This window comes from Xenopus laevis, chromosome 9_10S (genome assembly GCF_017654675.1).
Source record: "Xenopus laevis strain J_2021 chromosome 9_10S, Xenopus_laevis_v10.1, whole genome shotgun sequence".
Taxonomy (NCBI): domain Eukaryota; kingdom Metazoa; phylum Chordata; class Amphibia; order Anura; family Pipidae; genus Xenopus; species Xenopus laevis.
Window position 1 is genome coordinate 30,843,625 of NC_054388.1, and position 24,874 is coordinate 30,868,498.

The 24,874-nt window shown below is 39.7% G+C and overlaps 1 protein-coding gene across 1 annotated transcript; it reads left to right on the top strand.

Moving 5' to 3' along the window:
- The first annotated feature begins 263 nt into the window (after nucleotides 1-263).
- On the top strand, nucleotides 264-21,773 carry LOC108702203. Its single transcript, XM_018237709.2, has 6 exons — nucleotides 264-505; nucleotides 2,696-2,888; nucleotides 3,678-3,781; nucleotides 9,768-12,401; nucleotides 14,337-14,545; nucleotides 20,242-21,773. Exons 2-6 carry the CDS (start codon nucleotides 2,711-2,713, stop codon nucleotides 20,309-20,311), a joined length of 3,195 nt encoding a protein of 1,064 aa, XP_018093198.2. The 5' UTR covers nucleotides 264-505; nucleotides 2,696-2,710; the 3' UTR covers nucleotides 20,312-21,773.
- Nucleotides 21,774-24,874: the final 3,101 nt, after the last annotated feature.

Sequence of the window (24,874 nt, forward strand, 5' to 3'; positions counted from 1 at the left end):
AGGAAGAGACTCAGGCAGGAATTGATGTCACACCAAGCTAATACAGCAGCTGCTATCCTAAACAAACACATAGAGCTTCTAGAGCTGTTTACTCAAGTATGGTAAAGCATTCTACAGAATAAATAAAGTCTTATAGCTTGCACTATTGTGGCTAATCTATTGGCAATAAAATGCTTAAATAGCTTTCCTTCTCCTTTATAGCTGTTTATTCTGATCACAGAGTCTCCCTTTAAAATAGTAAAGCTGCGGGTGAGGAGTCACTAAACTAATCTCAGTAAGAGAACTGAATGACAGTGACGTGGATAATAGGTGGGGAGACTGAGTGCACAGCACCACCACATGGCAGGAAAAGGAAAAAAAACACCCTGAATCATTTCACTTTCATTTCTTCATTATAGTTGCTTCGTTCTTCCTTGTGAAAAACAGACCAAGCTAAGATGGGAGCGTCCAAGCTTAACGTCTAGAAGGTGACAACACAGGGCACATAGCATTCAGATGTTGAGAAGTAAGAACAGGGACTGTCTTTCACTTGCTCCTACTCTTATTTCCACTCCATCACTGGGATGGGGGTCCTGTTGTTTTTTGCTTGTCTCTTCCTGTTCCTGAAAGCTCATCCCTTCCCAGCTATTTACTGGGGTATAGGAGATATTAACTGGGTGGTCACTATGGGAGCAAATATATACTGCTCTAATGTGTCTCTGCAAGCTCTTAAAGCACTTTAATGATTCACTCATTAGTAACCCAGATCTGCATGAATAAGATCCATGGCTTTTGCATTTTCATGGCCTTAGGCAGCCTACTTGCAATTCATTATGCTGGCAGGTGTAGTTCCTTAACCTCATTAAAGATTGGTAAGTAATATTTGTGTGTCACAATCATGCAGCTTCATTTGTTATATGCACAACTCATTAGGAATAGAAAATAGGTAAAGAATAAGTTATAAACATACAGGCTCAATTGCATAAGTGCAGCAGTCAATAGCAACCAGCATGTTGTTTTCTACCGTCTACTGCAAGTCAGAAAATGAAAGTAGACACATGATTGGTTGCTGCTGGAATTTGCACTTGTGCACCTATTGAGTTAATGCCCCCCCAGTACTTTTCGTTTATTGGGTTTCAGAAGAGATAAACATATTAAGGCACATAGGGGCAAATTCACTAAAGGACAAAGCGCCTAACGCTAGCGTAGCGCATTTTCGTTAATTCGCCGATTCACTAATGGATGCTGGCGTAAATTCGCTAGTGTTACTTCGCACCCTTATGCCTGCCGAATTTGCGCAACGGCCATAACTACGCAAATTCACTAAAGTGCGCATTTTTCTGAACGCTACCTTTTACGCCAGACTTCCTTCGCCACCTCAGACCAGGCGAAGTGCAATAGAGTAGATAGGGATTGCTTCCAAAAAGTCTCAAAAAACGCTGGCGGTTTTTTATTTTTATGGGTGATAGGCTGAAAAAGATCGAAATTTTTTTTGGGGCTACCCTCCTTCCCCCCCTACATTTCCTAACTCATGGCACCTTAACTATAAACTGGACACATGTGTAGGGCAAAATAAAAATTTTTTTTGAAGGTTTCCCAGGCTTGTGTAGTGATGCTACATATACCTCCATTGTAACTTCAATTTGGCGCCGTATGCAAATTAAGCATCGCTAGCGTAACTTCGCTTTGCTTGGCGAATTAACGCCAGCGCAACTTCGCAACCTTACGCTTCCCCTGAGCGCAACTTCGGATTTTAGTGAATTTTCATAGCGCTGGCGAAAATAAGCCTGGCGAAGTGGACGCTGGCGCAACTACGAATCTTAGTGAATTTGCCCCCAAGTGAGAATATGATTATATTGAGAAGACGTAGGGAGGAGGCCTGGAAGGAGGCTGTCGTGTATCCACTAATTTAGAAATATGCTGTTTTGCAGTAAAATAGGAGTTTAAAGGAGACATTTTGTATAAAAAACAAGAATTTACCAGTGTATCATACTCTTTTAAATATAGAAGGAATGTGCTTTAAAAAGGTGTTTCAGGCTGATGTATTGAATATTTCTTCAAAAAACCCTAATAATCCCTCCTTTCTCTTCCACTTGCTGCTCCCTGAATTCTCTGGCTGTGCAGGGGAAACGACGGCACCCAGCTCACTGCACTGTAGGATAGGAGCCAATCAGCAGCTAGCAGGACCTGATAGGGAACTGAAGCCTATTTTTTTTTTTTTTGCTTCACCCACCCCTCATTTAAAACTCGGACAGAGAGCAGAGAACATCTATGGAGAGGTCCAATAAAGGGGCTATTTTTAAAGACAAAATTCATTTACAGCCAAAAGTAAAACCAACACCATATATTATACATTATTGCCTACAAAATTAGGGGATTTCCATTTAACCTATATGTCTCCTTTAAAGTAAAGGAGGTTGGTGGGATAAATATGCAAACAGCTGTACAAGGGGACATCACTTGTGAACAAGATCGATCAGATTCCATCTCATTTACATATAATTAATTAGTGCATATTTCTTATAGTAATATCAAAGGCTATTATGATACTAAAATCTATAGTTAGATTATATATCGTTTTTGTGAGTGTATAGAGGGGTCAGTGTGTGTATGTATGGGTGCTGGGTTTCATTTGGAGGGGTTGAACTTGATGGACTTGGTTTTTTTTTTTCAACCCTATGTAACTATGTAAATTAACAGCAAATTTTTTCCGCAGCTAGAACCTAGAGGAATGGCGAAAAAGAAGGTGCGTGTTGATGGAATTCCATCTAATATTCCACCAGAACGTGCCAAGGACAAACTCTTTATTCACTTCCTGAGAGCCAGTAATGGAGGGGGAGAGATAGAACAGCTTGAGATCCTACCCGGCCCTCCTGCATATGCCCTCATTACTTTTGAAGAAAACAAAGGTACAAATAAAATTGTGGTCACCCTGTAGAGCAGGGGTCCCCAAACTTTCAAATTTAAAAATAGTTGGGTGAACAACACATGCATGAACAATGTTCCTGGGGGTGCCAAGCAAGGGCTGTGATTGGCGATTTGGTAGCCCTTATGTTTACTGGCAGCCTACAAGAGGCTCTGTTTAGCAGTACACATTGTTTTATTCACCCAAAAGTTGCCTCCAAGCCAGAAATTTAAAAATAAGCCCCTGCTTTGAGGCCACTGGGAGCAACATCCAAGGGGTTGGGGAGCAACAGGTTGCTCTTGAGCCACTGGTTAAAAACCACTGCTGTAGAGTAACATAGCTGCATAGTAGATATAGTAGAATATGTTAGAAACATCAGGGTGTAGAGTAAAATTAACACATAATGCTGGTGACTGTTTGATGAGTGAATATACTCATTGTAAAAAAGCAACATTTCCCCACAGACTTTCAGCGAGGTAATGGCTCCTTTAGTCTAGAATACTAAACAGTTCTTGGTTTTTTAATTAGTTCAACTCAACCTTTTATATATTGTCACTTTAAATAGGGTGAGGTTATTAATGCAACTAATATGTATACTTGGGGGGGCTGTTTTGTTCCCCAGCATTGTCAAAAATCTGCCTGATAGCAGCTGCTACTCAACACCACCGAATACTTCATTAATATTAATACTTAAAATCATATTTTGCCACCAAGTTGGTCATTTCAGATCCACAGTAAGTAAGATGGAAGAGAAGACCTTCATCTGATGTGTGTTCTAACTTTATATTTGTAGTGGCTGAGAGGATTCTGGAAACCAGAGATCATAACCTAACAGTAAATGGAAAGTCATATGCTCTGGCTGTTAGTGAGGCCTCTGACAAGCTGGAGCCAGACAAGGTAAAATATGCAACCTTCCTTTGAGAAGTTGGCTCACTCTTCTAAATGTAATAATAATATTATAAATAATGTGGGGTTTGACAGTGGTTGCTCAAATGGTAGCCTGAGGAGTCGGACCACAGCAACGATCAACAAATTATAAAGTGCACTGGTGCCCTTCAAGTATATAATGCATAAGGAGAGTGTACTCTCTGTTCATCGGTATACAATCTGACAATTAGGCTTAAAGGAGAAGGAAAGGCTAAAATTAACACCAGTTAACCCTCAAAGTAATGCTGCTCTGAGTCCACAGCATTTCTTTCCTTTTATTGTGTACACATGGGCTTCTGTATCAGACTTCCTGTTTTCAGTATAAACCTCCAGGGCAGGGCTTGAGCATGCTCAGTTTGCTCCTCTCCCCCTCCCTCCTCCCATCCCTGCTGTAATCTGAGCTCAAAGCTGTAAGTGAGCATTGAGAGACTCAGGCAGGAAGTGATGTCACACCAAGCTTATATGGCAGCTTCTATCCTAAACAAACAGAGACAGTGTCTAGAGCTGTTTACTCAGGTATGGCAAAGCATTCTGCAGAATAAATATAGAGTTGTAGCTTGCATTATTGTAGCCAATCTGTTGGCAATAAACTGTCTTGGAGCTTTCCTTCTCCTAAGTACACATCATGTTGACACTTACTTAATATGACAACTGCCCTCAATATAAGTCAAAAACTTCAGTCCAAAACCATGTGAAAAAATGAGAAAATGCTTCTGAAACAAATCCCCAACTGTATTCACCCATGAGCCGTATTTACTTGTAAAAAAAAAAAAGAGTTGGGGAGCAACACAAGCATGAAAAAAGTTTTAGGGGGTTTTAGGGCTCTTATTGACTGTTTGGTAGTCCCTTTGTAGACTGGCAGACTACATGAGACTTTGCCAATCGCTATAGCCCTGCCCCTTACATTACTGCCCTGCTCCCACCGTGTCATTACCCTGCCCTCTCCGTGGCACAGTCCCGCCCTTGCCCAGGTCACACCCCGCCTGGAACGTCACTGACCCGCCCTTGTGATGCCATGGCACCACCCCCTGCCTGGATCGTTGGCTGCACAAAGGTGGCAACCCTAATAGTTTTATAGAAATTTGTAACTTGCATAGATCAAATAATCCAAAAATCCCATTATAACCCTAAACAACAAGCTTTTGAAATGATATTTCTGGAAAGCTTGTATTTTAGAGCATTTCAGTTCTCACAAGTATGTGGCATATAGAGACCCCAATATAGAGTTTCCACTTTTTGGCCCTCTTGAATCCAGGCAGGGGGTGGGGCCATGGCACAATGGGGGCGGGTCGTAACATCAGGGGTGGGGCTGTGAAGTGGCGATCGGAGATTTCCCGATTGCTGTGTCAGTCATAGGGAATCCTGCCTGGATTTCCTAATTTGGAAAACCAAGCAGGCAGTTTTGACCCGGGCAGCCCTTCAAAAAAACAGGCTGTCCTGGTCAAAACCAGACAGGTGGAAACCCTACCCCTATATTAAAATATTGAATATACATTTTATTTTTTTTGGAATGGTTCTTGGGTTCCAGGAACGATTAGTGTGTTTACTAGAGTAATAAAGTTCTTTAGTGGTGCCTAGAGTATGGTGCATTGCAAAACATGTCAGGAAACACAGGTTATATATTGCTGGCACGTCTATCCTTTGCCCACAATTATTATTAGATCTATGCCTTTTTCAACTGATCTTTTAACCTTATTTTACCAGTATAAAAACAGGCATGGTCTGTTCTATATAGAGCAACAGGCCAAGCAAATCATAGCTATACCTGATCTGGTCAGTAGCTGTGCTCATTTGCCTTTCGTTCATTCCACAAAGGGGCAAAGTTTACCTGCAATCTACGTCACACATGCTAGAAAACACCACAGGTCATAGCACTAATAACTAGTCACCACCAAGAAAACCTGCATTTGAGAAAGTGGAAAGACAAATATGAGCTTGATTCTGCTCCCCCATACATTTATATCAAACGGGCAAATTGTTTATATTCTGCACCAGCTAAGGGCAACAGCACACTGGGAAATTTCTGTCATCTTGGTCAACGTCATGTTTTAGTAACATAAACGCATGTGGGAGCCTAGAGTATTTCCTATAGATTTTTCCTCTAATTCATCTAATCTGCTAGGAAAACAGGATCTGGTAAAAGAAAAAAGGAGGGAGATAAGAAAGTCATCAGTGATGCACACTTACAGGAAACAGGAGATTCTCTTATTTCCGTGCTACATCATAGAACGAAGAAGAATTTCATTATCAGACAGAAACAGCCCGTTCTGATTAGTAAAAAGGGGAAATGTTATTATCCTGCTTTAAGGGCATGATATATTGGCATGTTTGCAGATGTATAGTTTGTTTTTCAACTGCATTTGTAACTAAAAATCAGATTTGAATACAAACTGCAGGTACCTTTTTGCTTGGCATTAAGTAAAGTACAATCCTGATATAATTTTTGTGATAAACAGCAGAACATTAAAGTTAAGGGCTGTGGCACCCAGGGGGTTCTAGAGAGACTAGATAGACAACTGAGAAGCAATAAGTGAGAAGCAGCTATCAGTCTGCAACACGCTCGTTATCCTAAACCATGTTCTATCCCACTCTGGTGACATTTTAAGGCATACTTTAAACTCCCCCAATTAAATTCTCTTATTCGTTATACATTTATTTAAAACAAAAATAACAAAACAGGACATTAAAAAGAGTGTAAACAAATTCAAAAATTTAATGAAAGAATCACTGAGGATAAATACAGTGGGTTGAGGCCCGATATGGATTTATTTTCACGCAGACGCATGTAAACCTTTGTTTGATTCCCTGCAGGGGACTAGTGGTTCTTGACACAAATTTGTAAATCTTCATTGGCTGGGTGCTACACAATCTCTTGGGCAGGACTGTTCAGATGTTACAAGCATCAGAAACAATCAGTCATTTTACAGAAACTGTCCTCACAGTGGGGGTCATTTATAAACACTGGGCAAATTTGCACCTGGGCAGTAACCCATGGCAACCAATCAGATGATTGCTATCAGTGCTCAACCTGCAGCTTGCTGAAGAAAGCTAATCACTGATTGGCTGCTATGGGTTACTGCCCAGGTGCAAATTTACCCTTAAAGAGGATCGCCTTACTAGAGGCCACCCCTTCAGACTAGAGGAAAAGAACATTTATTTGAAGCAGTGTAGGTGGTTCTTGGGGACAGTGAGGTTGTTAATGCCTTTAAGGGCTTTAGCACACAGGCAGATTCGGGGAGATTTAGTCGCCTGATGACTAATCGCCTCTTCTTTGTGGCAACAATCCCCTCGAACTGCCTTCTGCCTGCTAAAATGAAAAATCGACTGCGGCAATGTACTCGCAGCGCTTCGATTTCCGAAATCGCCAGAAGTTTCCTGGTGAGGCAACTTCGGAAAGGAACAGTAACACCAAAAACTAAAAGCATTTTAAAGTAATGAAAATACAATGTACTGTGATGCAGCACTGATAGAACTGGTGTGTTTGCTTCTGATACTTTACTATAGTTCATATAAAAAAGCTGCTGTGTAGCCTTGGGGGCAGCCATTCAAAGCTGAAAGAAAACAAATATGCTCTTTAGTAAACAACAGGATTCTTCAGGATTATCTGTTATTTACTGCCTTTCATCCTAAAGTTAAAAAGCATATTTTGGGTGGTTAAGCTAATTATAAGACAATAGGCAAAGAGGCGAGACACATTTGTTCGCATTGTTTGTACAAACATGTATAATGCGCCCCATCAGACAGTGTCCTTTGCATCAGTCCTGAACTAGTTTGTATGTAACAATATAATATATATATTTGCAGAAAAACTGAAGGGTGTATATTTGCCTACTCTTCTTATATCTCGTTAATCAGGCAATACCTGACTGGATATTATATGATTTTGCCATCCATGTAAATCTGAAAAGGAGCAGGTGGCTTCTATGTCTGACAGTGAGTGCCCCATCCCTCCCATGGGCAGATCTCATTTCAGCATTAGAGAGGTGTTTTTTTCTGATATCCGAAATCATGGAAGGATTGTCTTTTGAATCTGATCCTGCAAAAGGTGCCATCTATGCCTATATACGTGCGCAGTGTGGCCAAAATCTTTCTAAATCTGTGATTTATTTTCCCATTCATTTCTGACTGTTGCCATCTGGATTGGTCTCAAAGATGGCAAATTTGTCCCCTAACACTATGGCCTTGTTTCCAGTTGTGACCTGATTTGTTTATATTGCTTAAGGTTCGTTTTTAATGAAATCTTATTTATATGCACAGTCATAACTGCATGGTCCAGGGACCCCCAGAAAAAACATACTATTCTAGCTCCACTCTCTACCCCCATGCATGGTGGTCCATACTGAGCCCATTCTCCTCCCCAAACAACTGTATCATATCAATGACAAGCACTTCAGTATGATATCTATTGATTCAGAACTCTCTGGGGCTCATTTAGTAACAATGGGCAACATTGCACCTGGGCAGTAACCCATGGCAACCAGTCACATTGTTGCATTCATTATTCTGCTTGCAGCCATCTTAAATAAGCAGATGCAGCTTGTGCAGTGCTTATAAATGACAGTTTACACAAAAAAATGAAGGATTCCTGGAGGACCGATTGCTGATTATTTCAGAGGCAAGGGCTGATATGTCATTTTAAATATTGTCTTGATTCAGCAAATAATAATAATAAGCAAACTATGCATTCACAGAACCTCATAACATCTCCCTGTTACAGCACCCTGATGTTTCCTAGTATGAATGGGGTTTCCTAGGCAACCAGCTCCACAAAAAAAATCATAATGAAATCGAATTTTAATTTTACATCCGTATGTAGTAACCAAGTACCAGTACTGAGATAATAAAATATATCATAAGACTGAAAAAGAAAAAAAACTGTACTTAGAGACCTTAAAACCATACATTTGTTTGAATGTCAGTATTAAAGATGAATAAAATGAGATAAAAAGGAATAAAGAAATAATAAAATCTATAATCAGAATCTGCTTATTTTGTAATTACTTACATTGTACGTGCATCAGCTCTCAGGTTCGGAACTTAAACTGTTATCTGGTTGCTAGGAGTTAATTACTCTAGCCCAGGGAGCAGTCTTGAAATCAAAAAGGATGATGAATAGTAGAAGAAAAATAAGCAATTAAAAACAAGAATAACCGTAAAATAAAAGCCTGTCAAATATGTGGTTTGGTTGTCGAGGTCATTGATCCAGACAGGCAGGCAGCATTTTTAAGCTTTAGATTGGAAAAATCTAGAATAGATAACATACAAAAAGAATAATACAGAACAGTTAAAAATTGCTTAGAATAGGTAAATTTCTAGTATAATAAATGTTATAGCAAAGTTGAACTTGCCCGTTTAAAAAAATGTATTTGCAAGAGTGCTTTCACTTGCAGTATGCTATAATTTAATTTCTTTTTAAACTTCTTTTTAGGAATCTGACATTTTTAAAGTACAATGAAAGCTCCATTCATTAGGGGTTTGCAATATGTAAGGTACCTCCAAGTGAATTCAACTGCTATTATTTTTTTAAGTTATGCAGTGCTGCATCATTATTTTACCAGCACAGACATAAAACAAAGATTTTACTCTACTGTGCACATGGTATCAAATCTGCTAGGGGATGATTGGGAAAGATAAGAAACATGGTGACACTAACAGGCTGGTGTACTAGATATTACTGGGCCCCACAGCAAAATATTTTTCAGGCCCCCAAAAAGGTTTAGACTTTGACCTATTTTACCAATATTTATTGAAATTGTATATGAATGAGGGCCTCATTTGGACCCCTATACCTCATGAGCCCCTCTGCAGCCACAGTGTTTTCTTCCTCAGTAGTTACGTCCATGGGTGTACTCCTTTCCTAAAAGTGACTGTAAGCCCCTGTGATTTTGGCTTTCCTTGACCTTTAATTAAAATATAAAATCTGAGCATGTGCTAATGTCAACTTTTACTTTTCCAGATATTTGAGAAATTATCGCTCACTGTCAACTACAAACAACTTCCAGAACGCTGTAAAAATATTATGAGGACTCTGAGCACATCCCATGCAGATCTCCAGTGCAGGTTTGAAGAAAACCAGAAAACATGTATTGTCAGTGGAGGCTACACAAAAGTTCAAGCCCTAAGCCTGGAAATCTTAAACTCACTAGGCACTGCAGGTGTAAATACAGAGAAGGAGCCAAAGCAAATTGAAAGCAAACTTAGTGTCCAAAGGAAGAGCATTTCCTCAACACCTCAAGAGCTCAGGGATACATCACAAATTAAAGCTGATAAATGTTATCAAGACTCATCTTATTTTGAAGAGGATCAGAAAATATATTCAAGGGCTGAAGCACCTGAGCAAGGAGAAGAACCTTTAGTGTGGGACACTGACATCTACAAGTACATACAAATATTGCTCAGTGAGGAATATCAACAGATATTAAAAAAGCACAACATTAAAGTAGTTGATACAAGCTTTGATGGGATCACCTATTTATACCTCCAAAGTGTAACCGAGGACGACAGGAAAGTAGGAGACGTATTTAATGCACGGCGTGAGCTTTTAAGTCTCTACCAGGAATTTGAATTTAGGCTTCGCAAAGAGCGAGTTGGCAAAATTTTGTTAAAGCTTGATAAGGATTCGATGAGGGAAGTATTCCGAGACATCCACACGCAATGGCCTGGTGTCTTTTGCCAAGAAGATAAAAAAAACATATTTTTTATTGGAGAAGGGAGCGATGTTGCCCATGCAAAAAACCATATTTTGAAGCATTATATTTATAAATCTTCACCTGACCTAGAAATGGATCTCAACCAGAGTCAACAAAAGAAAGACAAGTTGGCTGGATTAAAAACCCAATCAAAGAAATATAATATACCTCAATCAGAAGACAGGCCAGAAGCAATATCCAACCAGCCTAGCAGCCACACTGCTTCCTCATTAAGTAACCCCTACAATCTATATAAGGAGCTCTCTCTAAACAAGAAAATGCTGCTGCAGGAACCAGAAAAGGGTAAATACCAAAGACCAGGTCTTAACACCGACTTACTAAAGAGCTACAAAAATGGACGTTATGGCTTTCGGGAGACTGAAAGTCTTTTGCACACAGAGAAAAACTCAGGAGAAAGAAGCTTAAAGCGGTTGGACGTCGACACTTCACTGAAAACAAATGAAACAAGGGATGTCAAAAAAGCTGGTCCTGTTAAACCTGTCCCACTGCAGTTCTCAAGCCTTGTGGACATAGACTCTTCTACCTCAAAGGTGCTGGAACCCAAAACCGGAATCCATAGATCAAATAGCTTTTCACATACATATTCAAAAGAGAAATGTGCATCAGACAAACAGGGCAGCTCATCCCAAGCTCTTCCTAAAGCTGAAATCTATGTGGATAACAGACTCTGGACATATCTGAAAGATGCCTATGGATCTGATATTGACGAACTGTGCAGTGGAGTAATACTGACTGAAGAAGAAAGGAAAAATATTATTATCCTGACATTACAGGCAGATAGCAGATCTACATTGTTCACTGCAAAAGAAAATATCCAGTCATTCTATGAGAAGAAGAGTAACAGTATTGTGTTTAAGTGTTTAACCTACTCAGTGCTTCAAGTGAAAGGCCCACATGACAAAGCGTTAGAGGACTTGCGCACTGCATTTGAGCACTGCTCTGACAAAATTCGTATTCATGCAGAAAAAGACATGGTACATTTTACATATCCAGAAGATATACACCCAAATGTTCATGAAACCTACAATCTGTTTGTAGAAAGCAGAAATACACCTCCAGCTTCTTCATCTTTAACTATGGTCTCTTTGGAAAGTAATGAGCAGAATTATGAATCGAACCTTGGAATAATCCAGCAACAACTTACAACAAATGATGGTTTTCCAAACAATCCTTCCAGAGCAGGAGTGGAGAGTCAGAAGAACACATCTCTAGAGAACTTTGACTTATTTTCACTTAAAAGTAATGGAAATGTCCCATATTATATGACTCAGAAATCGCTTGAAGGAAATATTCAATCAGATGTACAGATGCCGTCATACACAAGAACAGATTGCTCAAATGTCGGTGGGTTTTTTGAGGAACCAGACCCTAAAAAGGTAAAAAGTTATCTTCCAAGTAAATTTCAGCTAGACAGAGGGAGAACAATGGAAGACAAAATGGAAATATCTGAAGTTTTCAGAACGTCCGTGGTGCTTAATAAACAGTTTGGCTCGGAGGAGCAGGAGAAGGAAAGAGAAGAGTTGAGCAAAAAGAAAGCTGGGAAAGACTACAAAATGAAGAATCTCGTTCAAAGGGAGGGTTTAAAATTACAGGAAGATAAAAAGATCCCTGCAGATGTACAAGAATCAATAAACACTGGAAAAGTGTGTGATTTGTGTAAATCCAGCATGACACTTATTTCATGTGGCCATTACCAATGCAATAATTGTGAGTCACCGGCACAGGACAAATGCCGTATTTGCATTCCAGCTGTTTTGTCACATGACAGTTCCGGACTGAAAGCCACAATGGTTTATACTCGAATGAGCTTGAGCCTACAAGGGTATGAGAGAGACCCTAGTTTGAAAATAATATATGATGTTCCTGATGGAAGACAGGAGGTAAGTACACAGTGGCGTTACATACTTATATCAGTGTCAGACTTTGCTCCAATAGCTGCTACTGATTCAAAGCTAAGTTCCTTTTATATCACAAAGGGGCAAATACCTTCTAACTTGTCCAACAACAGTAATAGTAGCATAAGCCTTGCATTTTCACCTGTTAAAACTACAAGCACCCCTCTGTTAAAACCATTAGACAGTGCTATGCAAACGTTGGCACTCCCTTAGGTGGCATCATAATATCTAGGGATGCACCGAATCCAGGATTTGGTTCAGGATTTGGCCAGGATTCGGCCTTTTTCAGCAGGAGTCGGATTCGGCCGAATCCTTCTGCCTGGCCAAACCGAATTTGCATATGCAAATTAGGGGTGGGGAGGGACATCGCACGACTTTTTGTCACAAAACAAGGAAGTAAAAATGTTCCCCCTTTCCACCCCTAATTTGCATATGCAAATTAGAGTTCGGATTCAGTTCGGTATTTGGCCGAATCTTTCGTAAAGGATTCGGGGGTTCGGCCGAATCCAAAATAGTGGCTCCGGTGCATCCCTAATAATATCCTGCTAACATAATGATCACCTGCCTATGACATCACCACCTGCTCAAAGCCTCTCTATTCTAGCATCTACCCATGGAAATTAATGAGACCCTGCCTGTCCAATTCCACAGACTGTCCTCTGTTATTCTTAGGGTGGCAGCTACATCTCTCAGCATCACATTACATTAATGCAATGCAAGAGCCTTTCATCTACCATTAAATATTTGGAGCATCATAACACCACATTTTCCAGCATGTTCAGTTGATGAACCAACTGGAACAAAGATTTTTCTCCAGCATAAATGCCAAGAACTAAACATTACAAGGAACACAAACTGTTTTTTTTTTATATGTTTCTGTGGTCAAGGAATTTTTTGGTGACTTCTAATATTTGAATAACTTATTCTATATATGAACCCAAACATACTTTAATACAATGGCCCATTTGCAGACACTAAAAAAATATCTTATAAACCCACATTTTACAAACGCCAATATATTAGATTGATTAAGAAATGGCCAATGGACCTGTTGTGGTTAACAGAAAAACCTTTTAGTATGAAAAATACATTACTTTCAGTTTAAAATATTTACCATCCAATATACTGTCTAATAGGGCTTTGCAATCTTTAGGAGGCTGCACTCATTTATGCACTTGCTTTCAACACCAAAGTACCCATCCTTGTACATGGTCCCTGTTGAGACCACTCCAGTCATACTCACTCCAGTCACTCACAATTATAGACCATGCAGCATGTCCAACTTTTTCCGTGGGATCATTACTTCTGTAGCTGAGCCATAGGGACTCCTGAGCACTTTGGTGTTGAAAGTATGTGCAAAAGTAATTGCCTAATATTCCTGATGAGTCAAGGCACATTCTGATTAGTACAATAATTGTGCATTTATTGGCAGGCTCGTGCTTTAGGCCATTTAGGATGAGATTTGGGGATAATCTCTGTTTCATCTTCTTGACGCCCTGAAAGCTCATCTGAATCCCCTTTCTGCTCCTGTGTATATTAATAGAACCATTGTTGAATAGTTGACACATAAATAAATGTTCCCTTGATCTAAAGTACAAACGTTGTAAGAGCCATTTAAACAATTGGGGTTTGCACCAAAAAAGTCTGATTTTCAGATGATGGATGCTCTTACTCCAAGGAGGAAATACATAAATGTATTTTTAAAAAACGATACAAAAATAAACATATTAGAAACTAGGTGCCTTTTTTTTATCTTGTTATATTTTACTTCCCTAACCAGTAGATGGCACAGAAGAAACCAGTAGATCCCACTGGAAAAAAGCTGAATTCAGAGGAGTTGTCCTTTGGCAGCCTCAGAGTGATTAGATCAGATTCATTTATGTTAAACTGTCAGCTTACTTTTTGTTTTTTCTTTGACAGTCTGGACATCCTCACCCAGGAAGTGCATATAAAGGGGGACGATTTGAAGCTTATCTTCCTGATAACCACGAAGGGAAAAAACTTCTTGTTTTATTCGAAAAGGCTCTCAACCAAGGCCTAACTTTCCAAATAAGGACCATTGGGTCATGTGATAAAGTGGCATGGAATTATATTCCCCATAAAACATCCCCAGATGGAGGCAAAGCAAAGTAAGTATAATTTGGAAATAATAGAAGATTCTAAAGTTGAAAGCGCTAATCTGAATGTGTCCTTGGGAATGGTGGTCTGTTTCTGCATCTGCCCATGACTGTGTGTATTTTCCCTCTCTTAGATGGTGGGCACAGTCTGTCACAGTGTTAGTGTCACTAGGTGCTGCATCCACGGGTCTGTGTGTATATGTGACTACTGCCAAGGTAGCCCGTTTGTGTTATATCAAAGAGTTGGTAGCACATAATATTTAATATGGGCAGTGTTTGCGATAGGGCATCCTGGTATAGATTATGTAAGCTGTGGGATCCATAACAGACACTTTTCTTCTCTTTTTATTTACATATAGGGGTGACCATTTCAGGATATAAAACAAATCATAAAAATAAATCCTGCCCACTGGGCTCTACCTTCACACATGAAGAGTTCCCTTACTACACTGGGCCCCTTGTGGACTGCCAGTAAGTAAACACATAAGTGGAGGTCACCCCTGTACTCACGAATCTCCTGGGGGATTGCTCAGCCTCCTGGCTTTCCTCAGTCAGACAGACCCTCTGTAACTTGGTCTCCTCTCTCTGTACCTTGCAGTAGCAAATGGCACCCCCAGCCCCTCTGGGAGTTCCTCACACAGGCAGGTGTCCTTGCTGCTCTGTGTCCTGCTCTGAGAGAGCTTCCTAACAGCCTCACTAGAACTAAATACCTTTCCACAAGACAGCCTTCCCGTGGAAGGTGAGCGCTAATCCATGAGCTGGACTTCTGGATCGGAGTACCTGGCTTTCCTGTTCTTTCCAGAATACTCCAGCTTCCAGGACCTCACCACCAAAGCCTTTAAACAGAGAACCTATTCTCTTTTTATGAACACCCTTCCTGGTGCCTACCTCTCCCACTAAGGAGAACTTAAAGGGAAAACACACATTTTCCCACATTGTTTTGGTCACTACCACAATAGGTAGATACAGTAGATTGATGATAGATAGATAGATAGATAGATAGATAGATAGGGGCTGCAGTGCTGCATGATTTGGCCCCAATAGTGGCAAGGGTCAACAAGTAAAATGGGGTGATATTGTGTGGGGATAACTTGCAGACCTACCAGGTATACATACGTTCTTCTCCATGGACCTAACGTGGCCATACACTTGCTGATCCTGTACAATGTCCAGCTAGGTCAGACTGTACAACAGCCCATACATGTTTCAGCCTTCTTTCCATTGTCCTTTTCATTTGGGCTGACAACAGAAAGTGGAGAAGAGCTACATTTCTTCTTCTCATCAGCTGATGAACATGCATTGGTTGATATGGTGCAGTAACAGTAGATAAAATGATAAACCCCACTCAATCTATAAAATGTTAGTCTGTCTGTGATGCAGAAACCAAATCCCCACCCTCCCTTGGTTATAGGGATAATATTATCCCTAACCCCCTCACTCCCCTTGTGCCATTGTGAAGTGATGGATTCTGGGACTTAAAGTCTCTCTGCTTTACATGGTGGACAGTGCACAGATTTTCTGGAAAGCAAAGGGACTGGAATCCATCACTTCACACTGGAACAAGGTGAGGGAAGGCTTGCAATACACTGTGAGCATGAGGAATGTTGGGAAATGGTTCATTAGATTATAATGGCTTCCTTTAAAAATATATACAGTATATATATCTGGAAGTTCAGTTTTATGCACCTTTTCTACATAAGCCTAATGGACTGAGCTCATGTCAGAATGTGTGTGGAGGTGGGGGAGGGTTAATTGTCCCTTTAATGTGGAGCATAATTTCCATAAAGCCTATTAAGCCTGGCACATTATTAATGTGTATATGCTGCAAGCAGGATCAGATGAACAGACATTTCTTTAGCAGGTCCATTTATTATTCCCAATACCAGACTCTGTGAGCAAACAGGTGCATAAACAAAATAAAAACAAAACAAGACCCTTGACAGACTTGGGCACTAACTAATAAATGGGGTATTTTCCCTCTCTCATACCAGTCCCCTACTGGGATTCCGGGCATAACACAACAGTACAACTCCAGAGTCACAGTACCTTCATGGAGTCCTTTTCTTTTGAGAAAAACCAGCAATACTCCAAGTTGCTCCCTTTTCTTTAACACAGATCCCAAATCTCAACCCCTTCAGCGTGTGCCTCACTCGGGGCCTCTGCTCTGGTTGCTAGCAGATCTACCCTGCTAATGCTGGTATATGGTGTGTGAATGAAGTGTGCATGAAGCCAATACATGAAGTGCTCTACTCGTTGGTGTATAGTGTTCGAGTGGTGTCGGGTTATTTCATATTGTTGTTAATAAATTTCTTTGGGGTATTGCGGACACTGCAGTGATTGTGTCTGTTCCTTTTATTGGATTTCTACCATATTTTATTATTAATTGTACCATTTAGCCCATGTTTCTTTATATCTTGTTTGTGTGTGCTGTTCTTGGCGCATGGCACCTCTTTATCTTTTATAGTGCAGCCAAATATTAACTAGCTGATATATCAAAGGTCAGATTGAGGACTCCTGGCATTTTTCTAGCTGTTGGTGTTGATCTTATGATTACCATACAGGGCAATGTTACCTTTTCTCTTATTGCCTTTTTCTTTTGCTCATATTTCCCTTTCCCACTTCTTTCACTTGTGCTTTCCCTTTTGACTTCTTTCTGTTCTTCCAGTTCCCCTTTCCCTATCAATTTCAGTTATCTCTTTCCAGAGAATGTTTCTGCTTTGCCCCAATCAACTTGTATTGTGTTTTGACATTAGCTATCCCTTCTATGTTCCTGTTCAGTGTGGGAGTTCTTCTTATGAATCCAGAATAGAAGCTGGTCCTCTTTCTCAGTCTTTGCCGTGTAGTGCCAACAGGTAGCAACCCTGTGTATGTTGCAGTAGATTCTGAATAAAATTGAACCTGGAGAACACAGTGCAAATCATAGCATCATTGTGTGTTTATTGCAGGAGTATCATCCATGAGTGTATGATACTCCTGCAATAAACACACAATGATGCTATGATTTGCACTGTGCTCTCCGGGTTCAATTTGTTTTTTTTTTAAAGATTCCGGGTTAAATTTTACTTTATTCAAGTTCTTCTTATGTCTGTGTTTCTGGGTTTGGAGCTTCCTCAGATACACATCACATCATTATAATCATCTTACAATGTATCATATTGTAACTCCTATAAAGCTGGGAGTCATGTAATAACAAACATCAGATATGCCTGAATGTATCTCCCGCAGTGACAGTAGAATTATAGAGGGAAATGTCCTAGCAGGGCAATGAGTAGGGATGCATTAAAGCAATAATTTTGGGTCTGCCTTAAGCCTTAAGCCAGCCATAGACAGAAAGATATAGTCGTACTAATCAAAGTTTCGTATGACTTCCGGACTGTGTGTGGATCGTCCTAACATTTTCTGTACCTTGACGATCAGTCGTTTAGTCGATCTGACAGGTTAAAAGATTTCTGTTGGCTAATGATAACTTCTCTGCGTGTATTGCCTGATGGTATCAATGGGTGACTGTCACTATAATTTGTCGGACATAACTTTCGTATAATTGTACATCGTATGATTTGTTATGACACTTTATTTAAAGAGGCACTCTTCCAAACCAAAATTTGATAAAGTGGCCCACATAACACAGAAACCCCTAATATACTTATCACAGTTACCTGTTTCTTCAAAAAGTATGAATAAATGCCATTTTCTATGCTGAAATCCAGCTGTTTAACAGTTCTTCTCTTTCTGCATCATTTGAAATCCTGGAAGGGAAGGAGGGACTTAACACTGATGTTGCAAATTGTAACCACTTCTCCACAGATTACAGACAGCATGCAGGAACTACATAACTCACAAAGCATTGCACTGTGATGTTCCTTTCCTTATTGAAATCATGTGTGCATGGAATTATGGGGTTTGGAGGATGCATGCTAAGGACAGATGGCTGCTGATAGAGTAACAGTAGTCAGCCAGCTCAGCAACGTAGTCAGACAGATCAGCAGGAGAGCAGGGGGCTAGGCTTAGGGAACTGTTCCAAACCATTAAAAACGATGAAAAATCTGCATATTTTTTAATTGATGTATATTGCAAAGTTATAGAAATTATGTTTACTCTTCAAAAAGCTTAAGTTATGTTTTGTGGAGTTCGCCTTTAATCTGAATGGTAAGTGGCAGGTCAGAAGATCGGGACGTCTGATTGTTCGCCCGATTAAAGGGTGAAATCTATACGTCTATGGCCAGGTTTAATTAAGAACTAAATCTAAGGAACAGTAACACAAAAAATAAAAGCGTTTTAAAACAATATCATGTACTGTCGCCTTGAATTCATAAAAGTGATGTATTTGCTTTAGAAAGACTACTATAGTGTATATGATTAGGCTGCTTTATGGCCAGGGGAGCAGCCATTTAGGGTGGTGGCACACAGGGAGATTAGTCGCCAAGCGACAAATCTTCTTTACCTCGGGCGACTAATCTCCCCGAAATGCTGTCCCGCTGGGGAAGGTGATTCCTTTAATACACTTTCATTTTTTGGTGTTACTGTTTCTTTCATTTCCATATCCATATTTGAACAAACTGAATATAACTTCAGCTGTAAACCAAATGTTAGGTGTTCAGCACCATGTGACATTATTAGTTCCATATTCCGTTTAGCTAATTTTGCTAAATAAAAGAGGTTGCACTGTCCCAAATTTTAGATTTGGTGCAAAATTTAAGGAACTTAGTCTTCCCAAGATGTCCGAATGAGTGGCTCTGTTCTTTGTAGTTAATAAATCCAATGTTTCTTGTCATTTAAAGCTATGAACACACAGGCTGAAGGCTCCCTCTGTTGCCAGCTTGTGTATTTTTGCAGTCTGAGAGAAGCAGATCTGCTCAGTGCCCATTGATTTGAATCTGATCAACCTCAACCATTGTGCTCACACAATGACTTCAGCTCCAGCTCTGCTATGTGTAACCCCACAGAGACTGATCAAATTCTAATCAGTGGAGCAGGGGCACTGAGCAGATCTGCTTCTCCCAGCATGCAAAAATACTCAGGCTGACAACAGCCTGTGTGCCCATAGCCTAAAGCATAAAGACTTTTTTTATTATGGTGCCAGCATGTGGCCAGGGCCCAAATTATGTCACAACCTATGTTCTGGCAATAGCCATAATACCTATAATAGTATTATGACTTTTAGGACTTGCAGGAATGTTTAGCTGACACAGGAGTAGTAGTGTTGCTTCGCTTCATGGTGAACTGTTGCTTGTGCAAACATCTAAATGAAAATGTAAGTTGGTGTCCAAAAATGCATTTAGCTGTAGTTCATGTATTTTTTATAGCTTTTTTAAAAAATTTTAACTGTAAACACTTGGTAACAAAGTATTTATTTTATTTGTCTTGAAACTGCACCAAGTGAACTGCATAGTGAGCGTTGCATGGACCGGAAAGTTGCACCCTATATATTTGTGCTAATGAGGTCTTAAAAATGGGTGTTAGGCTTCAAATAAGCTGCAGACGGAACTACGGCACAAGCAAGTGCTTTCAGGATGTGTATTAGTGGGTTTGTTGGTGCAACATGGAGCAATATGTATCTTGGAGCAGCCTTTCCAGGGACTTGTGTTATATGCAAGTGGGTACAAGTGAATGGTTGGTTCAGTACAAGCTGAGCTCTGTCATATAAGTTTCATAGGTTTTGTGTTTGATCTGTGAATGCTGAAATGCACTAAAATATTTTTCTTCTACAGAAATGGATATCCTGATTCATCCTACATTAGAACCCTGTTGAAACTGCTGAAATCTTATGGCATCGAGTGAATATCAGTTCTCCAAAGACAGTGGACATCTTCCTTATGTAAGGCATGATAGAAGACATAAGGCACAAGACATGCCTACGGACCAATGGAAATTTTTTTTAAAAAAAATTCCTGGTGATTTTGAATCTCAAAGACCAGCCTTGTACAGATATAAAGGATTGTAACTTTGTATACAAACCCAGAATCTACACAGGAGAAACGAATTAAATCAGTAATCATGAATGATGTTTAAGATATCATCATAAGGTTTAGAAAAAGTTTTTTTTTTTTTTACTCCTTAGGGAGATGACAATTTTCAACATTTAAAATCACTCCCCATTGTGTGAACGGGAACTGCTAGTTGTGCCAAGTATGTATTGCTAAAAAAAACTTGTAGGTGATTGCAATTCACATTGAATTGGGGCAATTTTTGAGCATCTCCCATGGGGCTGAACAAGAACGTGGGATAATGCAAGAATTTGTCCCGTGTAATATGTCCACTTCTTCTCCATGTACATGCCCTATCATTATTTTGAGTGCACTGTGCAGCTTTTTTTAGATAAACTTTGTACAAAAGCTGGAACAACTTCCACATCACAGCTATGTTAGTACCTTGGGAAGCCATCATTTTATTATTTAAAGAAATGTACCGAGAACTCAGTCTCCTCGAGTGTGGGGACACTCTAGGAGATTGACAAATTATATATAGGAAATGTGATTGCATTCCATTGAGTAATCTTTGGGTACTTACTTTGTGCTCCAGGGACATATCTACCTCACTTACCCAAACTGTAGCCCACTGAATTCTGGGAAGAAAACCAAGCAAAAAGTCTTGTTGCCCAACTTTGCCCCATAAATAGTTGTCTTGGCTGCCATCTTTAGCAGAACACCATTTGCAGAGTTCAGCCATGAAGTGAGGCTGGGACCTCCAGATCATAGGGACTGACTTGCCATTCAGTAAATAGCCTAGAGGCCTGGTGGTGACCCAAGATGAGATTATAGCCATACGTAATCCCATTGAATACAAAATTATTTATTCCTACAAGTAAAGTCAATGTGCAATTGGCACTAGGTGCAAGAAAGTAATGGGTGCAAGTGCTTGGTGTATGGTGTATTCGTGCCTAGCATTGCACACCAAGTTAGTAAATAATAGCCTGGATTTTTTAAATTTAGTAAAAATCTTGTATTAAGTTGTTATTAATACGTTGCTACCCCCCCCCCAACTTTCTACCAGAACTTTCTATACTTAAAAGATACTGGAGCACCAGCAAGGATATTTTTGTAAATTACAGTTGAGAACTTTGGTGACATGTGAAGAAAGCCATGTATAAATAAATCTTAGAAAAAGAGGGGATCCTCCTCTAGTGGCTCCTGCAGAATGTAATGATTGAATAGAGACTATGGGGTATATTTATCAAAGAGTGACGTTAATAGTGAAGTTCCGCCACTAGAGTGAAATTCCGCCACTCCCCATTCATTTCTATGGGATTTTTAAAGGCTTATTTATCAAAGGGTGAACTTTCACTTTTACCCATTGATAAATAGGCCTTTCAAAATCCCTTAGAAATTAATTGAGAGCTGCCGAATATCACTCTAGTGGCGGAACATCACTCTTTGATAAATTTTCCCCCGTGGATTTTCCTGGATACTGATTACCATATGATGGCTTTTAGTCCAAGCTAACCATGGTCAGCTTCCAATGTGTAAATGTTGAGTGTAACAACAATGTATGTAAAAATATGGCTGGGTAGAGGAACAAGCTCAAGTTGACCTTATAATAAAAGCACCTGCCTTATCTTCCAACAGGTTTCGTTCATCATGTAAAAACTTCTTCCCGGCATATGGTCATATTACAAAATTTTCTGGTGTTTACATTTTCAATCAAGTATTTCATGTTTAAAAACCTGATATCACCATCACATCAATAATCTTAAAAAACAGTCACCTTCAGATATAACCTAAAACTACTGACAAAGATTTGGTTCAGCTTTCTGAGGTAATAAGTTTGACAATTTGGAGGCCTAAGGAAAACATATTGCTGTGGCTCAGCTCAGTGTGTTTTTTTTAATAGCACCCCATACCCACCCCTTTATATTAATGGTGGTCCTATGCTTTTAAATATGGGCATTGGTTTGAGCAATATCTCTCTCTTAAAAGCCCTTGCTGGCGGGGGAGGATTTAGCTTTCAGATTGAAACCAATGCACAACACACATTGTGTACAGGTAATGCTATTATGCAGAGAAGTATCTTTTTATATTGTGACCTGAGTTAAGTAAGTTAGGGACCGCCATATGGGGTTTATCTTGACGTGGTATGGTGGTTTTTCAACTTTATGATCATAACTTTGTAACTAAAAACCCCTGTTTTGTAAACATATGCACTTGCATTTATATTGAATTACTTATGAGACAGGGGCCCAGGGAAGTGAATTGTAAGTAGCACTTCCATTATACTTAAATATATTTTGTATTAGCCTTAAGAGTGCTTCCACCACCCCCCCTAGATCAAAGGAAAACGTATAACATGAAATCAACTCTTCAGGACTATAACATGATCACTCACCTTCAAGCATGTACCCACTATACGATTTTGTCTGCATTACTTGACCACATATGGACAACATTTATTTTTCTACACAAATTGGTCAGTTTTTGAAAGAAGCGTATAGTCATCCAATGCCAGGCCAAATAACTCTGTCTCCCCCACAGCCCTCACTGATTCAGGGGGTTCTGAGAAGGTTCCTCTGGAGTTACAGAAGGTCCTGAACTAGAGGTGGGCAGACAGGAGAGGTACTGTATGTGCCTAATGCCTCCCCATGTGCCTCCTCTGCTTACCCCTAGTTCCTCTAGTCATCTGTTCAAAAAATCAGATGTAGGCAGATTTATTTTGTTATGCTTTTAATTAACATTTGAAACATGTAAGGCATACGGCAACATTAGGCATAAAAGCTTTACACTTAAGGGTCATGTAAACAGCATTGGCACAAAACATTTTTCCCCAGTCTTCCCACACACAAAGCAAGGATCTTTTTTTCAAAGACAAATCTGATCATTCATTGATAAGGAAGAATGAAATTTGATGTTTTCTTTTTGGTTCAAAGTGGCCTTAAAGCAGACGGATCAGGGGGTCTGGCTTATTTAGGGTGCAGTTGATGCTGCAAACAAACAAACAAAAAGTACATACCCTCAACATATTCACATTAAAAAAAAAAAAAATTGGTTCATGCATGACAAATTGTGCTGGAAAAACAAAAAGTAAACTACTCTATCCATCTGCAAAGTTCTAGAGGTTTTTTTTAACTATACCATTCACAGTCTGAAACTGGGCTTTTATCATAGAGAATAATTCTAAAGCAGTTGGTGGGGAGACTCCAAACTTTCGAAGACTTGAATTTCACCAACGTATGATGGATGCTTTGGAAGAAATGCAGCCGGAAAAAAAAAAAAGACTAGTATACAAAACCTCTGCGCAGTGTACAAATGCCGCCATGAGTTGACCAATAATCACAAGAGAAGTTGTTTCTGCCCTGAAGACATCTAAGAACTGATTTATCCCAAAACAAACATTTCAATTTCACTACTACTTCACAATAAACACTTCGTAACACAAAAGCAGGCAGCTTGCGCCTCTAAAAGCAACCGCTGTATTTCTGGACCACTGGCATTTCAAACTTTTGCCACAAGGTTTAGCCACAGAAGAAGCAATGGCATCCAATGCTAGCTTCGTTTTTGCAAGTTAGGCCGAGGCTCCGGCAGCTTTAGTGCAAATAACTGAATAGCTGTTTGGCACATTTGTCATTTGCAGAGAAAACATTGGCAGCCCTTGAGGAACAAGAGCACATTGTACAAAAGCAGATTGTTAAATTGTGTACAGACATCCACATAAGCTGTGTTTGCATGTGGACCATATTCCAGCCCTGATCGTCCATAGAAAATGCCTCAGTGTTTTAATACAAAGAGAACATCAAGGGTAAATAGAAAATATTACCACATTTGACTGCCCAGAAGAATGTCAGCCTCCTACTATGGTATGTTAGATGGCACAATCAGCAGAGAGGGAAAATAAAAAGTTTACAAAGGAAAGAGGGAGGCTTCATATTAAAGGAGAACTAATTAAAAAAAGAAATAGGCTAGAAATGTTGTACATTATGTTTCGGGCTGCTGTACCAGCCCAAGGCAACCACAGCCCTTTAGCAGTAAAGATCTGTGTCTCCAAAGATGCCCCAGTAGCTCCCCATCTTCTTTTCTGCCGATTCACTGCACATGATCTGTGCTGCTGTCACTTACTGAGCTTAGGGACCCACTCACGATATACTGAATAGTGAATAAAGTATCCCCTTTTGTAAAATATAAGGATATTATAAGTTACCGATGAGTTTCATGACCATATAAAAACACGAGGCCGAAGGCGGAGTGTTTTTATACAGGTCATGGGACTCCGAGGTAACTTATAATATCCTCATATTTTGCAACTGGGGGTACTTTATTATAATACACGAATTTCAGTGAGTCATGTGACAGAAATTACATCAGAACTCACCTTTTATAAGGATATAATTTAAAAGATTTTCATAGCTTTTGTATA